This window comes from Euphorbia lathyris, chromosome 10 (genome assembly GCF_963576675.1).
Source record: "Euphorbia lathyris chromosome 10, ddEupLath1.1, whole genome shotgun sequence".
NCBI lineage: Eukaryota > Viridiplantae > Streptophyta > Magnoliopsida > Malpighiales > Euphorbiaceae > Euphorbia > Euphorbia lathyris.
The window spans coordinates 6,650,792-6,673,097 of NC_088919.1; the positions used below are offsets into that span (position 1 = coordinate 6,650,792).

Sequence of the window (22,306 nt, forward strand, 5' to 3'; positions counted from 1 at the left end):
AACTACATATCTAGTATATTATATAGATAAGGTAACTAACTATTTATCTCATGATTTTTATTTAGTTTCTTATCTTTCAACTACGGTACTTGGCTCAAATATTTCTAATTTTGTTAGTCTTGAGATAGGTTTCCTAAAAAGGTTTGTGATAATTTGGGGTAAATTACATCAATGATTGTCGCTACTAAACTTTAATTCTTAAGGGTATGGCTATTGAACTTTACAGCTTTTAACACCGGTGTACACTCTATACCTCAAAACGACCGTTGACGGCCTCAAAATAAAAAAATTCGAAGAGTTAATGATATTGTAAGAAATTTTAATTCTCAAAAATTTTCATTTTGAGGTCATTTAGGTGTTGTTTTACTAGAAGCGAGAATGAATTTTTAGAGAAATCTCCAAAAATTATAATTTTGAAAAACAAAAAATGTGATTTCATGCCTTAAAAAATGTGATTTCATGGTAATTGTCATTCTGAACAATTTTAATTTTTGAATATTTTCAATTTGAGGTTGTTAATGATCATTTTGAGAAGTTAGTTAAACTTGAGTGGTCACTAGTATTAAAAAGTGTAAATTTCAGTGGCCATACTGTTAAAAATTAAAGTTTAGTGATCACAATATTAAAATGTATGAAGTTAAGTTTCCGTGGGTGTAATTTACCCTGATAATTGGCGGTGGAATTCTTTGAAACATGTTTCTGAAAATCAAAATATGAGAATGATTATTAGTGGATATTATCCGATTAGATAAAAATGAGTACGAGTTTAGTAGTAGCAGTATTAGATTATTGGGTCAATTTCAGATAATATTATAAAACACAGATATTTTATTTCTTATTCTACATCAATTGTGCGTAAGTTAATTCTAGAAAAAAAGATCTCATATTTTTGTGATTTAATAATGGGATTGGACATTAATATTTTTAAATTCGATTTTATATTATAAAATTCACATTTAGTTATATGATTGTAATTTATTACTAATGAATAATAAAATAACGCAAATGTGAAGTGTAGATGATATTCATAACCGAGAAGACAATTTGATGAATAATTTTTCTAATTGATCCAACTTGTTGGGTAAAATTACTCTTGACTGCCAACGTTAAAGATATTGCACCATATTAGACGTTAGGGGGTAAAATTGTTTCTAGAGGTAAAGGTTAAAGGTATTTTTGTACCTTATCCCTTGATTATTTTCATGTTTGATACATTTTAAGACATAAAAAAATTTAAAATTCCGTCAGTATTTCGACAGAATGCTGACAGAATGGAAACAATCAGGTAAACACACGTCAGAAAATAATTCTGACGGAAATTATACGTGACCTTGACAGAATATTTCCATCAATATATTTCATTGCCTTTTCTGACAAATCGTAGCTGTTAGAATGTGTTGATGCTTTTATAAACTCTAACAAATCACAAAAATTATTCCGTTACTATGAATAATACTAACGATTTTGTCGTCAATAGGTATCAAATATAAAAAAAAATGAAGCAATTAAAGAAAAAGGGATAAGGTATCAAAATATATCTATGGTTTTTGGAGAAATATCAATTTAGGTTCCACGTATAAAATAACACCAATATAGGTTTAATGTTTAAAAAAGAGTACCAATTTAGCTCTCAATAACGGAACGTGACACGTAATTAATATTACTACGTTGTAATAATATTATTATAATTATTTATTAACAATATTACTGTAAAAAAAATCTATTAAGCAAAATAGCAAAAACTATTAATATGCAAATATTGATTCTTTAATGATATTATTATAATTATTAGTATTATCAGGAAAGCAATACAAATTGTGTGTAGCATTACAAGTAGGCTTTGTTATTGTATTTAACAGCAGTCATGTCAAATTTACTACAGAATTCATTCCGTCGAAACTTTTCTAGTAGTGATTCAATTATTTTCTTATATCTTTATATGAATGATGTTCTTAATTTCTTCTTCAAAACGGAAATATTGCAAAAATATATATCATAAGATTGATAGTCAAGATAAATTTTATTCGTAATAGTGCAATTTTCCCTTTAAAGCAATTAAATATATCCAGCATGACATTTAGTTTACCAGTCCGTTTGAATTTGCAGAGGCGTGGGATTCAATTTAGTGTTAACTGTGTGTTGTGCAATGGTCGCTGGGAGGATGAGTGGCACTGCTTTATTGAGTGCGACACTGTTGTTCATCTCTGGCGTAAGGTAAACCTTTTGTTTGTTATGCAGGAACAAGCCCGTCGAGCTGATAGTATAGGGGATTGGTTTCATAAAGTCGGGGCGGTGCTGAACGAGAATGACGGTAATGCATTTGTGATGTATAACTGGAGCTTATGGAGAGCCATGAATGACCGCCTCTAGAATGTGGAGGTCACATCTTTGGAGGATATAGCGTTCAGAGCACAGGTGACGTTAATTAGGAGAATCGTCTCGCACGAAGCTGCTGAAGAAGGAAGTTGCAGCAACTCCGACTGCAGCAACCCGTTGCATTTAATGGCACTTACCGCCTGCTGCATTCCTTTCATGATGCACTGATGCTGCGTATACTGCTAGGAACGAGCACTCTGAAATTGGAGCGGTAGTACGTGATGCACACAGGAACTACTTGACGGGAAGATCAGAAAAGATTCTGAATTATTTAACAGTGAAGGAATGCGAGGCAGGGGCTCTGCTACGAGCAATGGAATTGATACGCACACTGTGGCGGATCCAGGAATCGACGTCCAGGGGGCTGATTTTAGTCCGATTATTGGGAGTAATTTTTCGAAGTCCAGTCTGTTAGGGATGTAATTTTTTTTAAGTTTTTAGCACACTTAAACTTTATGGTTTTGGTATGTTAGCTAAAAATTGTAACATTTTCACACTTTTTTTTTATTTTTAGCTATAATTTTTTTATAATTTTCATAAAATTTAATTTAGAAATTAAGTTAAATTGAATCTCAATAAGAAATTGATTTGTTTTATAGAAAAGAGATAATGAATTTAAAATAAGAGATAATAAAAATAACTTCATATAAAAAAAAAAAAAAAAGAGTTTGGTGTGGTTTTGAACCCTTGACCTCTCACATTAAAATAAAGCTCTTAACCAACTCAACTACTTTAAACTTTTAAGATAATACTACATAGGTTAAATATATACTAATATTTGGGGGGCTATACGGGATAAAAATAACGACACTCAAGGGCAGCCGATGGCCGGGGGGCTTCGACCCCCCGGGGTCTGGGCTGGATCCGCCCCTGGCACACAAAACCTTAACAACGTGATCTTCGAGTCTGATGCCAAGCTGCAGATTAATAGTTCAGTCACCAGCAATGGATATCTAAAAATTTGGGGACATAATCGGGAAGTGCAAGGAGATTTTGATCGCCAATGACTCTTACTCAGTCAAATGGATTCGACGACAAGCTAACGGTAAGGCCCATGCAATTGCTAAGGGTGCACGTTTAAATATTTGTCCGCTATTCTTTAATTCTTTACCGAGTTTTGTTACACCAAGTATGTCACACTATTACCCGGTTCGGATTCATTAATATTATTTATTGATTTTTTTATTAAAAAAAAGATTTTGTGTAAAGTTTTTCGTTAAAACAAGTAAAATATTTAATATACTATTCCTCATCCAAAGAAGCCCTAAGATGAAGTCCAAAACTTTCAGTGTTGGTTCAGCCACTGGTTGAAAAAACAAAATCAAGACAAGTCGCCACAATCACTATCAGGGATAAATTACACCAATAGTACCTGAACTTTACCTATTTTATATTTTGGTACCTAGATTACATTTTGTCCCAAAAAAATACCTGAAGTAACGATTACCGAACAATTTAGTAAATTTTACCGGTCAATGCAAGTTTGTCTGAGTAAATTACATCAATAGTACCTGAACCTTTCCTAATTCACACTTTGGTACCTGGATTTTTTTGTCCTAAAAATATAACTCAAGTGAAGGTGACCGGATAATTTAGTACATCTGATCGGTTAGTGACCAATCAACGAGAGTTTGACCATTTTGAATTAAAAATTAGGACCTACAATACACTCAATTAACATAAAATTATAATACTACCCTTTAATATATATGTAGAGCTAAAGGGTAGTATTGCATATGTTAATTGAATGTATGATGGGTCTAAATTTCTAATTTAAAATGGTCAAACTCACGTTGACTGGTCAAATATACTAAATTATCGATTCATCTTTACTTGAAGTGTATTTTTGGGACAAAATGAAATTTAGGTACCAAAGTGTGAATTAGGGTAAAGTTTAGGTACCATTAGTGTAATTTACTCATCAAACCCGCATTGACCGGTTATTGACCGGTAAAATGTACTAAATTGTCCGGTCATCGTTAGTTCAGGTATATTTTCGGGACAAAATGTAATCTAGGTACCAAAGTGTAAATTAGGATAAAATTTAGGTACTATTGATGTAATTTACTCTCACTATCAGAAACAAAAAACGACAACAGAAACTCTGTTTTGCTGTCGTTTTACAGGAACGACACATCTAATCCAGCGCTTAATTACACCACCGAGCACGCATTTCATTTCCACTTCTTCTTCCTTCACTTTTTCAAAACGCCAGAGCTTAAGCAAAGAGTTCAAATAAAGGTACAAACTTCCTCGTAAATCCTTTCTTTTTGCAATTTACATTCCTCATAATTGTTTTTTTCTCATTCTGATTTCAAATTCGATTTTAATCTCAGTCGCTTTAATCATTCGTTATCTCAATTGATTTTCAGAATTGTGTATAGAATTTACTTTCTAATAATTGAAATCGATGCTTTGAAGGTGACTGATAAAATTCCTCATAATGGTTTTCTTGTACTGGGCTCGTCCTTCGCCTGAAGAACAGAAGAATTGTTTAATAAAGTAGATGGAAATGAAAACAATCATTCTCTATTTATTTATTTATTTTGGAAATTGAAATTAATTTTGGTCACTTACAATTGATATATGTATTATCTTAGGTCATCTGATTTCAATTATGACCCAAAGCATAAAGGTGCTAATGCTAAATCTGCAACTTCTCTCAAAGAAGATCATCAGCTCTCCAAAGATGGTTTCTCACAGAACCATGCTCGTGTTTTAGTCGGTTCTGGTCTTCAGGCTTTTGAAAAGGGCAAATCAGCTCTTCAAACTTGGAGGTAAGCAAGGATTAAGCTTCAATTTTGTTTCTAAGGTTATTGGGGAAAATCAATTTTACCAACATTATACAAAACTGTTAGAGCTGTAATCGAACCGAGCTTTGATATACTCATGATCGGCTCAGTACAAAATTGAGCTCGAGCCGAGTTTCGAGCTCGTTTCGAGCTCAAAATCATGCCCGAGTTCAATTCATTAAGGGAATTATATGATCTTGAGCAGCTCGTTTGTTTATTCAAGAACTTTGTTCGCTAATTTCTCATTAATTTTATTTATGAAATTTGCTAGCAAATAGCTTGTTGATTTTGTTAATAAACTTTGCAAACGAACAATTCATTAATTATGTTTATAATCAAGTTCATGAGCTTTTCATTAATATTGTTAATAATGAAGTTCACGAGCAAGCTCATGAACAAATTAGATCCTAATTATTACTAAATTCAGATATATCTCATTGTATCTAATTATTAGATATAAATAATATTATTAATACAAAACTTAGTAGTTTTGATTTTGAAACCTACAAAATTAAAGTTTGTTCACGAGCCTTGTATCAAGTATGTTTATGAACATCATAATTGAGCTTGCAACTTGTGCTTCATTTGATTGATATGTGCGAGTTTGTGTTTTAATGTTTGGTGTCTGAGTTGTAGGATCGACTAGAAGTAAGAGTGTATGAATTAATTATGTCTAATTTAGAAAATACAAATCCTACTTTGATTTTTGTGGATAATTTCGCCCTGTTTTTGTTGTTCAAGGAGGAGAGGAGACTGAATTTGCTTTCATAGTTCTGTGACATATGTAGTTGATAGTCAATTCTGAAGCCATTTTCTGTTTTTGGATAGTGGGAAGAGAATAAGTAAATTTGAGGAAGATAAGCTGCTAAATCCTATTAAGAATAACCAGTTATTCTCCAAATTATATAGAGTGAGCCAAGATAGGAATCAAAAGCAATTTCCTATAATGATCATGAAACTATTTCCTGATAATGTAGCATAATCAGGAGGTCGAAACCACCAAAGTCTCAAATTTTATGGAAACAGGGGGCCCTAATCTACCTCTAGTCAAGGTAATTTCTTGGAGATAGGACGTCGAAACCACCAAAGTCTCAAATTTCATGGTTGTTTTTTGGTTATGATGAATCAGGTCCATGCCAAAGACGAGAGTCAATTACAAAATTCAGTCCTTTCGAAATGATTGGAAATTGCCATCAAGTGCACTAATTGGCTCCTTTATGATATTTGACATAGTTTCTCAATGAGATACTATTGCAGTAATTAGGCCTAAACCATAATAACTTTTGCAACATTTATAGATAGGTAACATAAGATTTTTTTTTCCGACAGAATTCCATCGTAAATGTCAGAAAGAGCTGACGGAATAGTATTCCATCAACAATTCCGTTATAGGTCAGACAGAATATGTTTCCGTCAAAATAGGTCAGAAAAATGGCGGGAATGTTCCGGCCATAATATATGGAATGTTCATTCCTTCAGCAAATCTGTCAATAATATTGACGGAATATGTTTTGACGGAAAATCTCCTAAATTGCACTCCCCTAAATGAAGAGCCAACATTACTACTATTTGATGAATTAGAATTTGCAGCAGAAAATGAAGAATTAGTAGATGAAATTTCATTCCTTTTCCTTTGAAGTTCAGGTGAAGTAGCTGTTTCAGGCCTATGCATTAATTACCTTTGTGTTACTGCATAATGACCCTGAACATTTCACCTTCTCATTTATAATTACAAAATTACTCTATATTTTGTACGAGTTGGATCAAAGATTAGTTCACAAAATTAGCGGAGCAGGAACGAACAACAAGCAACAAGGTTTGTGATAATTTGTAGTGGAATTCCAGTTTAAAAAAAATTGTATACAATCACTTTGAGTATATACAGTTAATTATAAAATGTCTGTGTTGGTGTGTTTCCTAGACTCAAAAACACCGCAAGAATGGGAGCTGGTCATACTCAGGCTCTAGAAATTGAGCCAAATCCAATTCAAACTCTGTGCTATCTTCAATTTCTTCATCTGTAGGCAGCAACTTTTCAAGATCCACGTCTTCCGAAGGCACCAATCTAGTTAGATCCTTATCTCCTATTTCCAAACTTGTATTTTCAATCTCACAAGTTACTTGTTTCACAGCCTCATCTTCTTCAGCCGAAGGAAGGAACAAGGATCCTTGATGACAATTGTCTACATTTTCAAAACTCGATGTATTATCATCTCCAAATTCTAGTAGATTTATGAAACTAATTTCAGAGCTTGAAATCATGTATGGATTATTTTGGATACCTGCAACGTTTGAATCACCTCCAAATTCCAGTAGATTGATATTAATTTCAGGACTTGGAATCATGTATGGATTGTTTTGGGTACCTGCAATATTAAAAAATCACATCCAAATTCAAAAATGAGGTTGGTTTCAGAGCTTGGAATTGGGCTTTGGAGTATTTTCCATACCTGAAATAATGTTTGAATCATCTCCAAATTCTAGTAGATTCGTAAAATTAATTCGAGGACTTGAAATCAGGTATGAATTAATTTCGGTACCTGCAATGTTTGAATCACCTTCAAATTCAAAACTGAAGTTACTTTCTGAGATTAAAATCAGATTCAGATTATTGTAAATACCTGGAATAATGTTCATATCATCTGCATCTGCAGCTTTTAATGATTCAGGCTGCTCCATAGTTGTTTTTTTATCGTTTGCAAATTCATCTTCAACATTGATGTGATTTTGCTGTTGAAATTGATAACTTGGAATCATCTGATATGAGTTATTTTCATTTTCATTTGCAGCAGTGATCTTATTTTTCTTGGATTGATGTGATTCAGGCTGCTCCATAGTTGTTTGTTCAAAATTGATGTTATTCTGCTGCTGAAATTGACAACTCGAAATAATCTGATTTGAGTTATTTTCATCTTCACTTACAGCAGCTGCTATCTTCCTTTTTCCTCCAATTCTTGTTGATGGTTTTTCACTTTTAGGATGTTTATTCCAAATTCGACACAACACGTAATTTTCAGCCTACCAAATAAATAAATAATTTAATAATAAAATTCTAAACTATAATAATTAATAAATTAACGAACAAACAATCAATAACGAGACAAATAGCAATAAATCAGTTTGTTTAAAGTTTATTGACGGTTGTCGAATCCACCAAAAATAAATTATAACTTCACAGCCCTCAGGCTTGCACAAGGGTAAGCAAAGGTCGTACCCAAAGGACTAATACTGATCTAATTTGTAAATATAACAAAGCAAATAAATAAAAAGTAAAAAGGGGGGATTGGAATAGTTGATTGCTAAATTGACAAAAGTAGTAGAGTTGAGTTGAAATTGAATAAAATGATTAATTAGAATTTCAGCTAAGGGATTCTCAGACAAGGAATTTAGTTAGTCTTGATCATTGACAGAAATGATGTTTCTTCTAAATTACATATCAGATTAGTTTGGTATATTCTTCCTAAATAATGAATTAACCAAGTAAGACTGTAGTTAACTCCTAATTAACGAATAACCTTACCTCAGCGGCTAAGATTCAACCCGTTAACAGCGTTAGGAATTAGAAGAACCTAATCTAAGCCAACCGATTCTCAGCGATATCGATTCAGAAACTTAATTACTCATTCACTTGATGTGATAAAGTCGAAAATAGGTGTATTAATGTCACATGGAGAGTTCTCAGTTTGTCAATCTGATTATCCCCAAATACAATCTAGATTTCAACTTTATAGCATCAATTGCTACTAACTCAGATTTAACTAAATAATGACTCGTTGATTATCTAGTTTAATCAGACAGCTATATGCCAGTTTAATCAAATGAACAATCGGCCGCATCATTCAAAAGCAAACTAACAATTGAGATAAAATCCCTAAACACAGTGAATAAACAAATGATATGAATAAAGAGAAAATACTAGAAGAGAAACGATCTCACAATACTTGAAGATTCCTGCCTTTGAATTATCCCTTAACTGAAATAAAGGGGTTTAGCTATGAATAGCCATTAAGAACAAAATAAAATGTTTCGAGTTTTCCCAGTCTGAAAGTTACGTTCTCTGGGAATGTAAAAAATCTAAGAAAAGAGAGAGAGATAGTCCAATCTAAAACCTAATGTTTTGTAGAGAAAATATATCCCTAAAAATTAGCTAACAAAATAATATCTTTCCCAATCACAAATCTTTTCTAATCTTCCCATATCTCCTAATTTCGTGCATGCTTAGTCATTCCCAACTGCCTTTGAATTATCCCTTAACCGAAATAAAGGGGTTTAGCTATGAATAGCCATTAAGAACAAAATAAAATGTTTCGAGTTTTCCCAGTCTGAAAGTTACGTTCTCTGGGAATGTAAAAAATCTAAGAAAAGAGAGAGAGATAGTCCAATCTAAAACCTAATGTTTTGTAGAGAAAATATATCCCTAAAAATTAGCTAACAAAATAATATCTTTCCCAATCACAAATCTTTTCTAATCTTCCCATATCTCCTAATTTCGTGCATGCTTAGTCATTCCCAACTGTCCAGGTTCATTCTTGATAGAATAAATGAGAGTCCTGGTCAATTCTGGAGTCTGCGATTCCCGAAATCCTTAGTCTTGGGCAAGACTAACTCCATTTTCGTTTCAGCTCCTCTGAATCAGCTCCAAATTCCCTTTTAGTCCAAATTTGTTTCAAGTTAAGTCCAATTCTGCTCCTTTTAATCATTTGAGTCCTGTGGAGGCAAATCATACCAAAATAAGCAATAATATCCGAAATAACACTAAATTAATTAAATAACCTAGCACTAAAGTGGATATTTGAACGTTGAATTGGACACTTATCATTTATGTTTGATAGTGAAATTGATCTTATTTGGAAACGTTAGAGGTAAAATGATACAATTTCATACATTTTGAAAAAAGAAAGGTACAAATTTAAACTTTATCTCTATTTTACAGAATTGCCATTAGTTGTATTTCTTTACGTATTTAGCCTTTCTTTTTGTATTTTCTTTGTTCTTTTTTATGTTGTTCTCGAGATAATTTATTATTTTGGATTGTAGATGTAAATATTACTACCTCCGTCCCATAATATAAGTCGTTTTAGAGGTTTTCACACAAATTAAGAAATACAATTAATATTGAGTAAAGTTAATAAATTTGCATTGGTTAACTTAAAAAAAATTCTCTCTCATGTCACTATTGGGCAATAAATATTGGAATGTTCAAAAGCACATAGATCAATACAAAATATTTAATGTTTGGACCAAAAAACTAAACTAAAAGTTCTTGGAAAACCAAAGCGACTTATATTTTGGAAAAAAATTCACTTTCTAAAACGACTTATATTATGGGACGGAGGGAGTAATATCTTTTATTGTGGTATGCAAATTTTTATTAATCAAATTTCTAAAATTTGTCTTTAGAGAGAAATTAGGGTTCATATCATTTTTACGGAGATTTTATAATCCTCACAAGTTTTATCAAATTTCTAAAATTTCCAGCAGCTTCCCACCATTTTATTAGGGAAATTTTATAATCCTTACAAGTTTTATCAAATTTCTAAAATTCTCTTCGGAGAAATTAGGACTCAAAATACTAAGTAATTTTACTCAAACTATTTTTAAAGTTTTAAAACCTATAAAATTAAAATTTTAAACAAAACTATGTAGTATTATATTTCTCCCTTAATAGAAATACTATTATTAAAAAAATAATCGAACTAAGTTTGTCCATGAACATTATAATTGAGTTTGTTCATGAACCTATAACCAAGCCTCCTCACGACCTTTTAAGTTGAGTTTCTGCGTACTCTAACTTGACTAATTTATAATTCAACCGAATACGGTCAAGTTTTTATTGAATTGAATGTCGAACCGCTCATAAGCAATTCGTCTCATTTACAACCCTAGTGATCTAAACAATTTAATAGCTCACATACCAGTCTATGTTCTTAATTCTTATTATAAATAAATAAAACCCTAACCTATTATAATTTATAAATTAATGAACAGAAAATTACTAGGTAGAACTTATTTAAAGCCGTAAACTATAATAAATTGATAAATAAATAAATAAACCCTAACCTTTAATAAAAGAAAAAGTATAAAAATAAACATTGTGGTTACATCTGTTTTCGATCAGCACTCTTATGGTTTAAAAGTTTACAAAATGGTGCCCTTAGATTCATTCCGTTAGCAAACACATACCAAATTAACTAACGGTGTATAAAAGTCAAAGGAAAAAGATTTAATTTGATCCTTATATTTATTTATTTTATAAATTAACCCTCCTAATTCTCACAAACAAACCCCAAAATAAAAAGTAAAAATCAAATACACCATCTTTTTATTCTCTCTTTATTGTTGTACTTTTCTATTTGATAAATTAATAAATAAATACAACCCTAAGCTTTTTACTTAATTGTAGATTTTATTTCTTTTCCGATTCTAAAAAGGAAACAAAAATTCTTATTATTATATAAATTACATAAACCCCTAAACTAACAAAAAAAATTAGAGTGAATATTGAATATTATGCCTTAATAAATTAAGGAACAGAAATTTGAATTACGAAATTTGATAAATTTGAATATTATTCTTCTTCATCGAGGAAGGAGAACTCGGCCATAAGCCAGTGTCCATTATCAACATCAGCAGCTACTGTATTGTTTACAAATACGAAATCTTTTTTAAGCCATAACAGATTTCCTTGATCGTCACACCCTTCTTTGCCGATGCCTTGTCCTTTCCAGGTTCCTGAGCCAGCACCTCGATGATACATACTTTTGTTTCTTTTCTTTAATTTGGTGAACACATAGAAACATTCTGTGGAAGTTTTGTGGAATATTTGCCAAGGATTCTTGTCTCCATAGATATTGGAGTCCATGATTACTCCGACGGGAAGAGGTTCTCCTCTCAGCTTGCTGCGGAGATAGTAGAAAACAAGTTGTTCATCAGTAGGATGAAATCGGTAGCCGGCTGAACGATATGAATCGCAGCAGTGAAATATAATCTTGGCTGAGTTCGAATGAATGAAAGAAAGAGATGAATATATAGTTAGGTAACTAGATTTGGCGGTTGTTTTAGTTTTTTAGTTGGCTTAATACATCATTTGCCTCCTGCACTTGTCCAAAAAGCTTGATTGACCCCCCGAACTTTCAAAGTGTTCCGATAGCCTCCTCAACTTGCAAAAAATATTTAGTTAGCTCCCTAAACTTGCGTAAAACGTAATCAATTGATCACTCGGTCGTAAAAAAGTAAGTTAAATGCGGAAGATGTATTCCACGTATCTTAGAATGTTATTGCATAATTAAAAAATAGATTAAAAATGAAGTTATTGCTTGCTCAACTATATAACTTGTCTTCTCTAATATTAGAATCGTATATTTCGATTTTGGTCGTTTTACTTTTTATAAGACTCGTGGAATACATCTTCCGCATTTAACTTACTTTTTTACGACCGAGTGATCAATTGATTACATTTTACGCAAGTTCAGGGGGCTAACTGAACATTTTTTGCAAGTTCAGGAGGCTATCGAAACACTTTGAAAGTTCAGGGGGCCAATCAAACTTTTTGGACAAGTTCAGGGGGGCAAATGATGTATTAAGCCTTTTTAGTTTAAGGTAACTACCTGTCTCACTATTGAGGTAACTAGATTTGGCGGCTGATTTAGTATTACGGAAAAGTACACAAATAAACCTTATGGTTACACATGTTTTCGATCAACACCCTTGTAGTTTAAAAGTTTATAAAATAGTACCATGAAGTTCATTCCGTTAGCAAAGCGAAAAGAATTAATTTGGTCCTTATATTTATTTATTTTATAAATTAACCTCTCTTATTATCTAATTATCATAAATAAACCCCAAAATAAAAAATAAAAATCAATTGATTTTTATTTTTTATTTTGGGGTTTATTTGTGATAATTAGATAATTAACAATAAATAAATTTAAGGACCAAATTAATTCGTTTCCCTTTGACTTTTAACACCGTTAGTCAATTTGGTATGTAACGGAACGAACTTCAGGTATCATTTTGTAAACTTTTAACTACAAAAGTGTCAATCGAAAACATGTGTAACCACCGGATTTATTTTTATACTTTTTCTATATTATTAATTTACTACATGGTATAATAGCATGAGAATAATTAATTGGGGATATTAGTCTTACCAAAAAAAAAATTAATTGGGGATATTAGCCAATCAGGTAAAAACGAACAAGAGTTTAAAATTGTATTAGATTAATTTTATATTTGATAGCAAAAAATTTAAAATTGTATCATTATCGTGATATTTTAATTGGCATATCAATCAGTAATTTTTATATAATTGATAAGTTGGATAAGTTTTGATAAGTTGTATAATTTTAATTGATAAGAATAAAAAAGAATGAAATAAAAATTTATTAGGAATCAGTATTCTATGTTTAATTGGTGGAATAAAATAGAATGAAATGAAATAGATAAAAAAAATTATTCAAAAGATAACATTATCCTCAAATATAATTTTTTATTTTTTTTAAAATTTTAATTATTGCTATAAATTGTTCAAATATTTAATATTTATTATTTTAAAAAATATATAAAAAAAGAAAAATGGAAAACATAAAAGACGGAAAAAACAAGAAAAAAAACATTAAAAACAATAAAAACATGAAAAACACAAAAAAAAAAATTGTAACAAAGTGCAAACCATTAGGCAAACACACGTCAGAAAATAATTCTGATAGAATATTGACGGAAATTAGTCTAACGTGCCATTTGACAGAATATTTCTGTCAATATATTTCAATGCCTTTTCGGACAATCGTATCTGGTAGAATGTGTTGACACTTTTATAGACGTTAAACCGTCAGAACCTCTAACAAAACATTTCACAGAAAAATTCTATCATCATATTATTCCGTCCTATGAATAAGACAAACAGTTTTTTCGTCAGTATCCACCCCTGGCTGTCACCATCAATATATCTCAGCCCTCACCCTCATTCTCCCGATTGCCAAAGCCAATCTGATAATCACGGGAGACCGCCAATATGTTTTCATGTCATTTTCATGGTTTTTACGTTTTCTTTCATTTTTCAATTGTTTATGTTTTTCATATTTTTTCTATTTTCACACCCTCTTTTTTGTGTTAGTCGCGTTTTTAACTTGTTTTTCACTTTTTTCATGTATTTTTTGTTTTTTCACTTTATTAATATTTTAGCGCTCTTATTTTTATCAAGTTTTCACCCTCTTACAATTTTTAGTGTTATCATGATTTTCCATTTTTTTGTTTTTTTTCGTTTCTTCACATATTTTTTTTATTTTTCATGTTTTTCGCATTTCTCTATTTTCCAAGTTTTTACTAATTTTTTTTTTCGTTTTTCGTGTTTTTACTATTTCGTTTTTTACATTATTTGTAGTAAAAAAACAAAAAGTTGGTCTAAAAAATGAGATAGGTTATCTAAAAGGTTTGTGATAATTTTTCACAGTCACGACAAACACTACCAATAATGCTCATCGCGCTTCTGACGGAAATGCGGTTGCAAAATCTGTCAGAATGCTTGAAATTCAATTTCTTTCACGCATTCGACTTGATTTCTTTGTCGAACAACCTCCAAACTTGAATATAACATTATAAATCATAAATAATATATCAAAACATATAAGTATTGTTAAGCTCAAAATATACCTAAAATATCATTAATATTTACATCAGTTTTGCTATGAATTTGTGCTGTTTATATCTATTTAGAGTACTTTTACATCCGAATATGTTTCTTTCGTGCAAGGTACCTAAATATTTGGTAAAATCTAAATAGGAACAAAAACAGGTCAAAAACGAAGGAAAACCCCTAAGTTAGGAGCCAAAAGACGAAGAAATCAGCACACCGATACGAGGAAGGCGAGAACGAAGTCAGAAACGGAAGAATATTCCAAATTCTCGGTAGTGAATTATGGGTCGCGACCGAGAATCCCAAATTCTCGGTCGCGACACGCTAAAGTCCGGCGCCTCTCTCCTTCGTTTCGAAGACCAAAAACTGCTTCCTCATACTCGACCGAGAATTTCCATTCTCGGTAAGATCAGAAATCCTTGCAGCACCACATTCACATGTTTAAATTCTAAGAAACGCGTTCGTTCGGGTGGATAGAAACGTCTCTTCGTAGAGGATACGAACCTTCACAACGGAAACGACACTTCAATCACTACTCTTCAACATCTATAAATAAAGAGTTGATTCAAAGTTGAAAGGATAGAAATATAGAAGAGAAGAGTTAGTATAGAATTAATGCAGAAATTATGAGTCAAGTAATTCAGAGTTAGAAGTTCGATTTTGTAAAAAGCAATATGATGTACACTCATTGTTATCAAATAATTACAAACACAGTAGCATTTAGATTTAGATTAAGATTTGTTCATATTATTTTACATTTTGGTAGTAGAAGGAACCGTCACTATTCCGAAGATTCAGCGAGAAGATTTAGTAGAGGATTCGACCCAGGAGCCTGACAAACTCTAATCGAGGTTCGAGGAAAGGATTGACAACCCGTTCACTTGAAAGTCAACGAAAGCTTCCATGCTTCTTTTTCTCTGTAAACTTGTATCAAATTCATACTTCATCTAATAAAGTTCATATAATTCAATATATTTTTATGTAGCACTTCTGTAATTGATCCGAAGTGAGTTCTGGTGTTTTCATTAATACGTAGTTGAATTCAAAATCATTACAAGGAAACTTTGTTGAACACTTAGGCAAATTGATTCTTGCAAAAGTGTTAGTTTGGTTAAGGTAGCAATCTAACCCGACCGTATGAGGATTGTCTGCAGTTCAAAGCCCCTTAATTGAAGGAGTTTACGTTATTACATTTTTATAATTTATACAAAGTTTAAAGTTGTTTTCTTTACTTAATGCAAATGAATACATTTATTCTCTTTTCTAAAGCACTAAACGTTTCTGTTTTGTAAATTTATACTCAAAACAGAATTGATTTCTAACATTCTACATATTCCAATCTAATTCTTATTCTATCAATTTCAAACCCAATTTCAAATAATGATTATCTATTTATATAAACTTTAAGTCGTATTTAATCTACACATAAATAAGTTTTTGTTGAAAAACGTTCTATGTGGGATCGATATCTTTTTATTACTACAAGCGAAACCGTGCACTTGCGGAAATCGCTCAACAAGTTTTTGGCGCCGTTGCCGAGGAACGCCAAAATTTTTAACAAAAATTTATGTTTTTCGTGTTTTATTCCGAACACCATTAATTCCTCAAAAATCTTAATGGATGGATTAGTTGTCGCATCATGTCCCATGGACAGAAAAATTGGATACGGGAATATAATACGTGGAATTATTTTAGGAACCAAACACATTGTTTCGGTTCCATGGACTGATAAAGAACCATTCCCTATCCTTGACTATGAATTCCTGAGGGATTTGTCCAGAGAATTTTCTGAGTTGGCCCATGATTTCTTTCTATTGAAGAAAGACAGATCTTCATTCCAGCCAAGATCGATCGGGCCCATGCTATGCGAATCCCAATTCAACGGGATGAGAATTTAGTTTAATTTGTTTTGTTCTGTTTAATTTTAATTTATGTATATATAGTTTGTATATAGATTTGTTTTCATTTTTATATATGTCTGTTCTTTGTGTTATTATGTATATATGTTTTTCATTTTCAATAAAAAATCAAGTTTGATTCTTTATTTCTTTTTTATTAATATACGTTAACTATACAAGTTTTAAGAATGAATCTGAATCTATGTCAAAATGAAACAGTATAATTTTTAAATGAATCTGTAAATATTTTAATGAGTCTGTATCAATTTTAGAAATGTATCTGAACATTTGACTTTTCGTATTTGTACATATATGTTTCATACAATAAAACTTTAATTTCCCTTAATGATTTCATCTTTTGTTATGAATTATGTCTGCTTGAAGTTATAAATATTCAGCAATGAATCTGTGCACATGAATGTTAATACTAATAAGTGATAATAATATAAGATTAATGTGCATTTATTTTACATTCAATTGCCTTAACAAATTAATGTTCATATATGTTCCATTAAAGTCTATTTAAGACATTTAATGGTTCATTAACTCATATTCAATAAGGTTAAACCTTTGGTTTTCCTTGTATTTAATGTTTTAAGTTTGTGTTTTTAAGTTAAGGTACAGATTTACTTAATTACAGACCATATTTACTCAGAAAAATTGCACAAACGGAGTTTTTACGCACATTTTATCGCTGCCAGGTGCAGAATCTCGGCCGAGAATTAATAATTCTCGGTAACTTTAGCGAACACATGTAATTTTCAGTGAGATTTTCTCTCTGAAAATGACGTGTCGCGACCGAGAATCTGGATTCTCAGTCGCGACACGCGACCTGTAGGGGGGTTTGAGTCCGATTTTTGACAAAAATTCAGCTTTTCCTATTCCTACACTACTTCCTAACACCTATATAACCCTATCACTTATAAAAACATTACACAAACTCTATTTAAAACACATTTTCTTCTTCCACAATCAATTCCACCACATATCACCTTTTCTTTTTACGTTTTTACCACATTTCTACCTATCCCACATACTTCAGTCCCTTACACAAAACTCCATAACCTAAACCTTTATTTTCTCTATCTTGTACACCAATTTTCTATTTTATTTCTCTCTTAAAGTTTAAAATTTTATACATCATGCCTAACCATAAGAAGGTTACTCTTTCCTATGCTCCAGAGAATGAGAGGATTACATTTAGGGATTTCGATTAATTTTATGAAGTTGGATTAGATGAATTTAATTCCAAGCACACTTCTAGCAAGCTTATTAAAGGTCGTTGGTTATAGTGGTAGATAGCTTTGGATTACTTTTTGACAATTTTAACCATGTTTGCATTTTCAACCAATAAGCATGTTACTATGCGTACTTTGATTTCGGGTATTGTTTTGGATACTACGAGTATTATGGAGTAGTTTTCAATCACTTCCTCCTAAGTCTTTTCCAATATTGGATTATGCCGCAATTTTACACATTCATTTAATGGTTAGCCACTGTTGGCTAGTTTTGAAAGTTCGATATTGGTATTCCAAGTTCATATTGTGATGGTATTAAAGAGGATGGTAATGACCAGACACATTTTAGTGGGGATGACGATATGCCTTATGCTGATGAAGATGATGATGGTGAGGAGGAGGCGCATATTGATGCCTAAACACAAGCACAAGGGCATGTTGGTGACGAGCACAATGTTGATCACGTTCATTTGCAACAAATTTGGAACCATATGAATGCACACAACCGTCAAATGACTTTATGGTTAGACGATATTGTGGAGAACAATCAAGAGATGAGTTCACGATTCAAAGCGGTGGGCACCAATATCCATACTTTGAGGAGCGAGCACAAGTCAACACGACGCCGAATTTTATCATTTTTCCGTCGTCGAGGCGTAGTGACCACACCATCTCCACCGGGTTCACCTTCACGAGAATAGGTTTTATCTTAACTTTTCTCAACTCATTTATCTCTTATGTTGTTTTTAATTATGTTTGGTATAATTTTATTCTTATGATGGATGCTTTAATTTCATAATTTTTCTTTCTTAATTCGTATGATTTATTCCGTATAAATTTTTCGTGTTTTATCAATTCTTGCACCAATGAGGACATGGTCCAAATTAAGTGTGGGAGGAGATATTTCATATATCATTTTATTTTTAGTATGAATAAATGCAACGAATAAGAATAAAGCAACATTTATAAATGCAACACTTATTTTATGCAAATGCAACATGTATTGCAACACAATTTATTTAACATTATTTTTCATAACTTTACATTTTCATATGCTTAAAAATATTTTAACTTATGATTATTTTTAGGATATCATTATCAATAGAAAATAATATTTCTATACGGGCAATATTTTTCATATTCTTCATAAATCTCCGAAACGATTTTAAGTAAAAAACGTCTCGAGTGAATGTATTTAAGTAAAATTTTTTTCAATCTATATCTTATATCATGCAATTCATGATACAATAAATCTTATTTTACAATTTTCAATTAGGTTTATAGGCATTAAATTGAACTAACAATTTTTAGCTCGGTTTGATTTTGTCTTACATTAACACCAATTGAAGTTTTTAAGGAAACTTTAGCCATAATACATGTTGAATTTTAAGTCAATATAGGATGAATGTGCTATCTTTCTTTTTCCCAATTTACAATTTTAATTTTAAATCTCATATTAATTAATCAATTAGTTGAATTCTTAACTTTTGGCCATGATTGAGACCAACCTTATCACAATCGAGATATGAAAAGGAAGAACATCAAGTATCGTTTACTTTTGGCCACGATTGAGACCACCCTTATCACAATTGAGGTATGGAAGGAACGTTTAAAAAAAAAATTAAGCGTGTTTAAGTTTAAAGTAACGATTGTGTCCACCCATGGCATTGTCGGTACCTCTTAAGCGAACACAAATAAAATGCATATAAAGTTACGATTGAGAACACCCTTATCTTGGGCGTAACTAAGCAAATAATTAACCCAAGTACTTACTCATTTCATGTAATAGTTTAGGTTTGGGAAATGAAATTTTGTGCTTTGAAATGCCTTGAGACGAAAGACTCAATAACATGCATGCTTATATCGTCCCTAATACTTCAATTTAAAAATTGAAAATACAAGACGAATGATATATCGCCTTTATACTAGTTAGTTTGATATTTTGCGTATAAATTTGCCATGCAAAGTTAATCTTTCGGCTTATAACTAATTTAAAAAGTAATACAGAGATATATGTTTTATTTTCATAAAGAGGTTAGTTAAAGAATAAATTCAGTGAAATTTTGCTCGGGACTAGCAAAAGATTAAGTGTGGAGATTTGTTAAGCCCAAAATATACCTAAAATATCATTAATATTTACATCAGTTTTGCTATGAATTTGTGCTGTTTATATCTATTTAGAGTACTTTTACATCCGAATATGTTTATTTCATTCAAGGTACCTAAATATTTGGTAAAATCTAAATAGGAACAAAAACATGTCAAAACGAAAGAAAAACCATAAGTTAGGAGCCAAAAGACGAAGAAATCAGCACACCGATATGAGAAAGACGAGAACGAAGTCAGAAACGGAAGAATATTCCAAATTCTTGGTAGAGAATCCAAATTCTCGGTAGAGAATCCAAATTCTCGGTCGCAACACGCTAAAGTCCGGCGCCTCTCTCCTTCGTTTCGAAGACCAAAAACTGCTTCCTCATTCTCGGCCGAGAATTTCCATTCTCGATAAGATCAGAAATCCTTGCAGCACCACATTCACATGTTTAAATTCCAAGAAACGCGTTCGTTCGGGTGGATAGAAACGTCTTTTCGCAGAGGATACGACCCTTCACAACAGACACGACACTTCAATCACGACTCTTCAACATCTATAAATAAAGAGTTGATTCAGAGTTCAAGGGATAGAAATATAAAAGAGAAGAGTTAGTACAGAATTAATGCAGGAATTCTGAGTCAAGTAATTCAGAGTTAGAAGTTCGATTTTGTAAAAAGCAATATGATGTAAACACATTATTTATCAAATAATTACAAACACAGTAGCATTTAGATTTAGATTAAGATTTGTTCATATTAGTTTACATTTTGGTAGTAGAAGGAACCGTCACTATTCCGAAGATTCAGCGAGAAGATTTAGTAAAGGATTCGACCCAGGAGCTTGACAAACTCTAATCGAGGTTCGAGGAAAAGATTGACAACTCGTTCACTTAAAAGTCAACGAAAGCTTCCATGCTTCTTTTTCTCTGTAAACTTGTATCAAATTCATACTTCATCTAATAAAGTTCATATAATTCAATATATTTTTATGTAGCACTTCTGTAATTGATCCGAAGTGAGTTCTGGTATTTTCATTAATACGTAGTTGAATTCAAAATCATTACAAGGAAACTTTGTTGAACACTTAGGCAAATTGATTCTTGCAAAAGTATTAGTTTGGTTAAGGTAGCAATCTAACCCGGCCGTAGGAGGATTTTCTGCAGTTCAAAGCCCCTTAATTGAAGGAGTTTACGTTATTATATTTTTATAATTTATACAAAGTTTAAAGTTGTTTTCTTTACTTAATGCAAATGAATACATTTATTCTCTTTTCTAAAGCACTAAACGTTTCTATTTTGTAAATTTATACTCAAAACAGAATTGATTTCTAACATTCTACATATTCCAATCTAATTCTTATTCTATCAATTTCAAACTCAATTTCAAATAACGATTATCTATTTATATAAACTTTAAGTCGTATTTAATCTACACATAAATAAGCTTTTGTTGAAAAACGTTCCCTATGGGATCGATATCTTTTTATTACTACAAGCGAAATCGTGCACTTGCGGAAATCGCTCAACAAGTATGCATAATACTTATTCATGAATAATTTAAAATATAATAAGGTCCTTAGGTTTTTACTTAACACGCTAGTAAGTCCATCATATTATTATAAGATCCTTAAGTCCATCATATTATTATAAGATCCTTAAGTATTATCTTAATCAATTCTTTAGTCCTTCCATTTGTTTTTATAAATGAAAGTTTAAAATTACCTCTAGTTATATATATAAAAAAATTGATCTTTTAGTTTCAAATTTAATTTAATTAATTTTAATGAAGTTTTTGAACTACATATATACCGAAACTAATATACTTGAAAAAATGTAATATTAATTAACATCTATTACTTATCAGTAACAGCAAATAGGAACATGTAATTTCGACACTCATTTTCCGTCGGTGTTTAAAAGTTAATTCTGACAGAACTAATTCTGTCCGTCTTTTTCCGTCGGTGATAGGTATTTTTCTGTAGTGGCAGTTGCTTCCACTATGAAGAAAAATTGTAAACTGCAAACTCATCTGGTTGGATAAAATCTCTAAATATCATTCGGTAAAGGCTCAAACTAACTTAAAATGCCCAAAACTAACCTATACACACGAATTTAGGGATTTTGGATTAACGTATGAAATTGAAGTTGGATTGCAAAGGATGAGAAGTACGGTGAAAGAATTTGTTAAGTCATCATGGTTTAAAAGTCTGTAAACTATAAAAGGCATAAACTCATGTTTGCAAACTTTTAAACCATGAGAATTTTCTTTACAAATCGG

The 22,306-nt window shown here is 31.4% G+C and overlaps 1 protein-coding gene across 4 annotated transcripts; it reads left to right on the plus strand.

The window, feature by feature from the left end:
- The first annotated feature begins 4,572 nt into the window (after positions 1 to 4,572).
- LOC136209281 (UPF0548 protein At2g17695-like) lies at positions 4,573 to 8,038 on the plus strand. 4 transcript variants are annotated; one of them, XR_010677446.1, is made up of 5 exons: positions 4,575 to 4,617; positions 4,798 to 4,878; positions 4,977 to 5,153; positions 6,813 to 6,984; positions 7,090 to 7,669. XR_010677446.1 is itself a non-coding variant. In XM_066000705.1 (4 exons), the coding sequence occupies exons 2-4, from the start codon at positions 4,820 to 4,822 to the stop codon at positions 7,986 to 7,988; spliced, it is 267 nt and encodes an 88-aa protein (XP_065856777.1). In that variant the 5' UTR covers positions 4,575 to 4,617; positions 4,798 to 4,819; the 3' UTR covers positions 7,989 to 8,038. The 4 variants fall into 4 exon arrangements, 2 of the variants coding, with proteins under 2 accessions (XP_065856777.1, XP_065856778.1); XM_066000705.1 differs by lacking the exons at positions 6,813 to 6,984; positions 7,090 to 7,669 and adding an exon at positions 7,958 to 8,038; XM_066000706.1 differs by lacking the exons at positions 6,813 to 6,984; positions 7,090 to 7,669 and adding an exon at positions 7,961 to 8,034.
- Positions 8,039 to 22,306: the final 14,268 nt, after the last annotated feature.

Coding starts and splice junctions, on each gene's coding strand:
- LOC136209281 (XM_066000705.1), top strand. CDS start 4,820: ATGGTTTTCTTGTACTGGGCTCGTCCTTCGCCTGAAGAACAGAAGAAT. Junction 4,879..4,976: donor CAGAAGAATTGTTTAATAAA/GTAGATGGAAAT, acceptor GTATTATCTTAG/GTCATCTGATTTCAATTATG. Junction 5,154..7,957: donor TCAGCTCTTCAAACTTGGAG/GTAAGCAAGGAT, acceptor TTTCATTTGCAG/CAGTGATCTTATTTTTCTTG.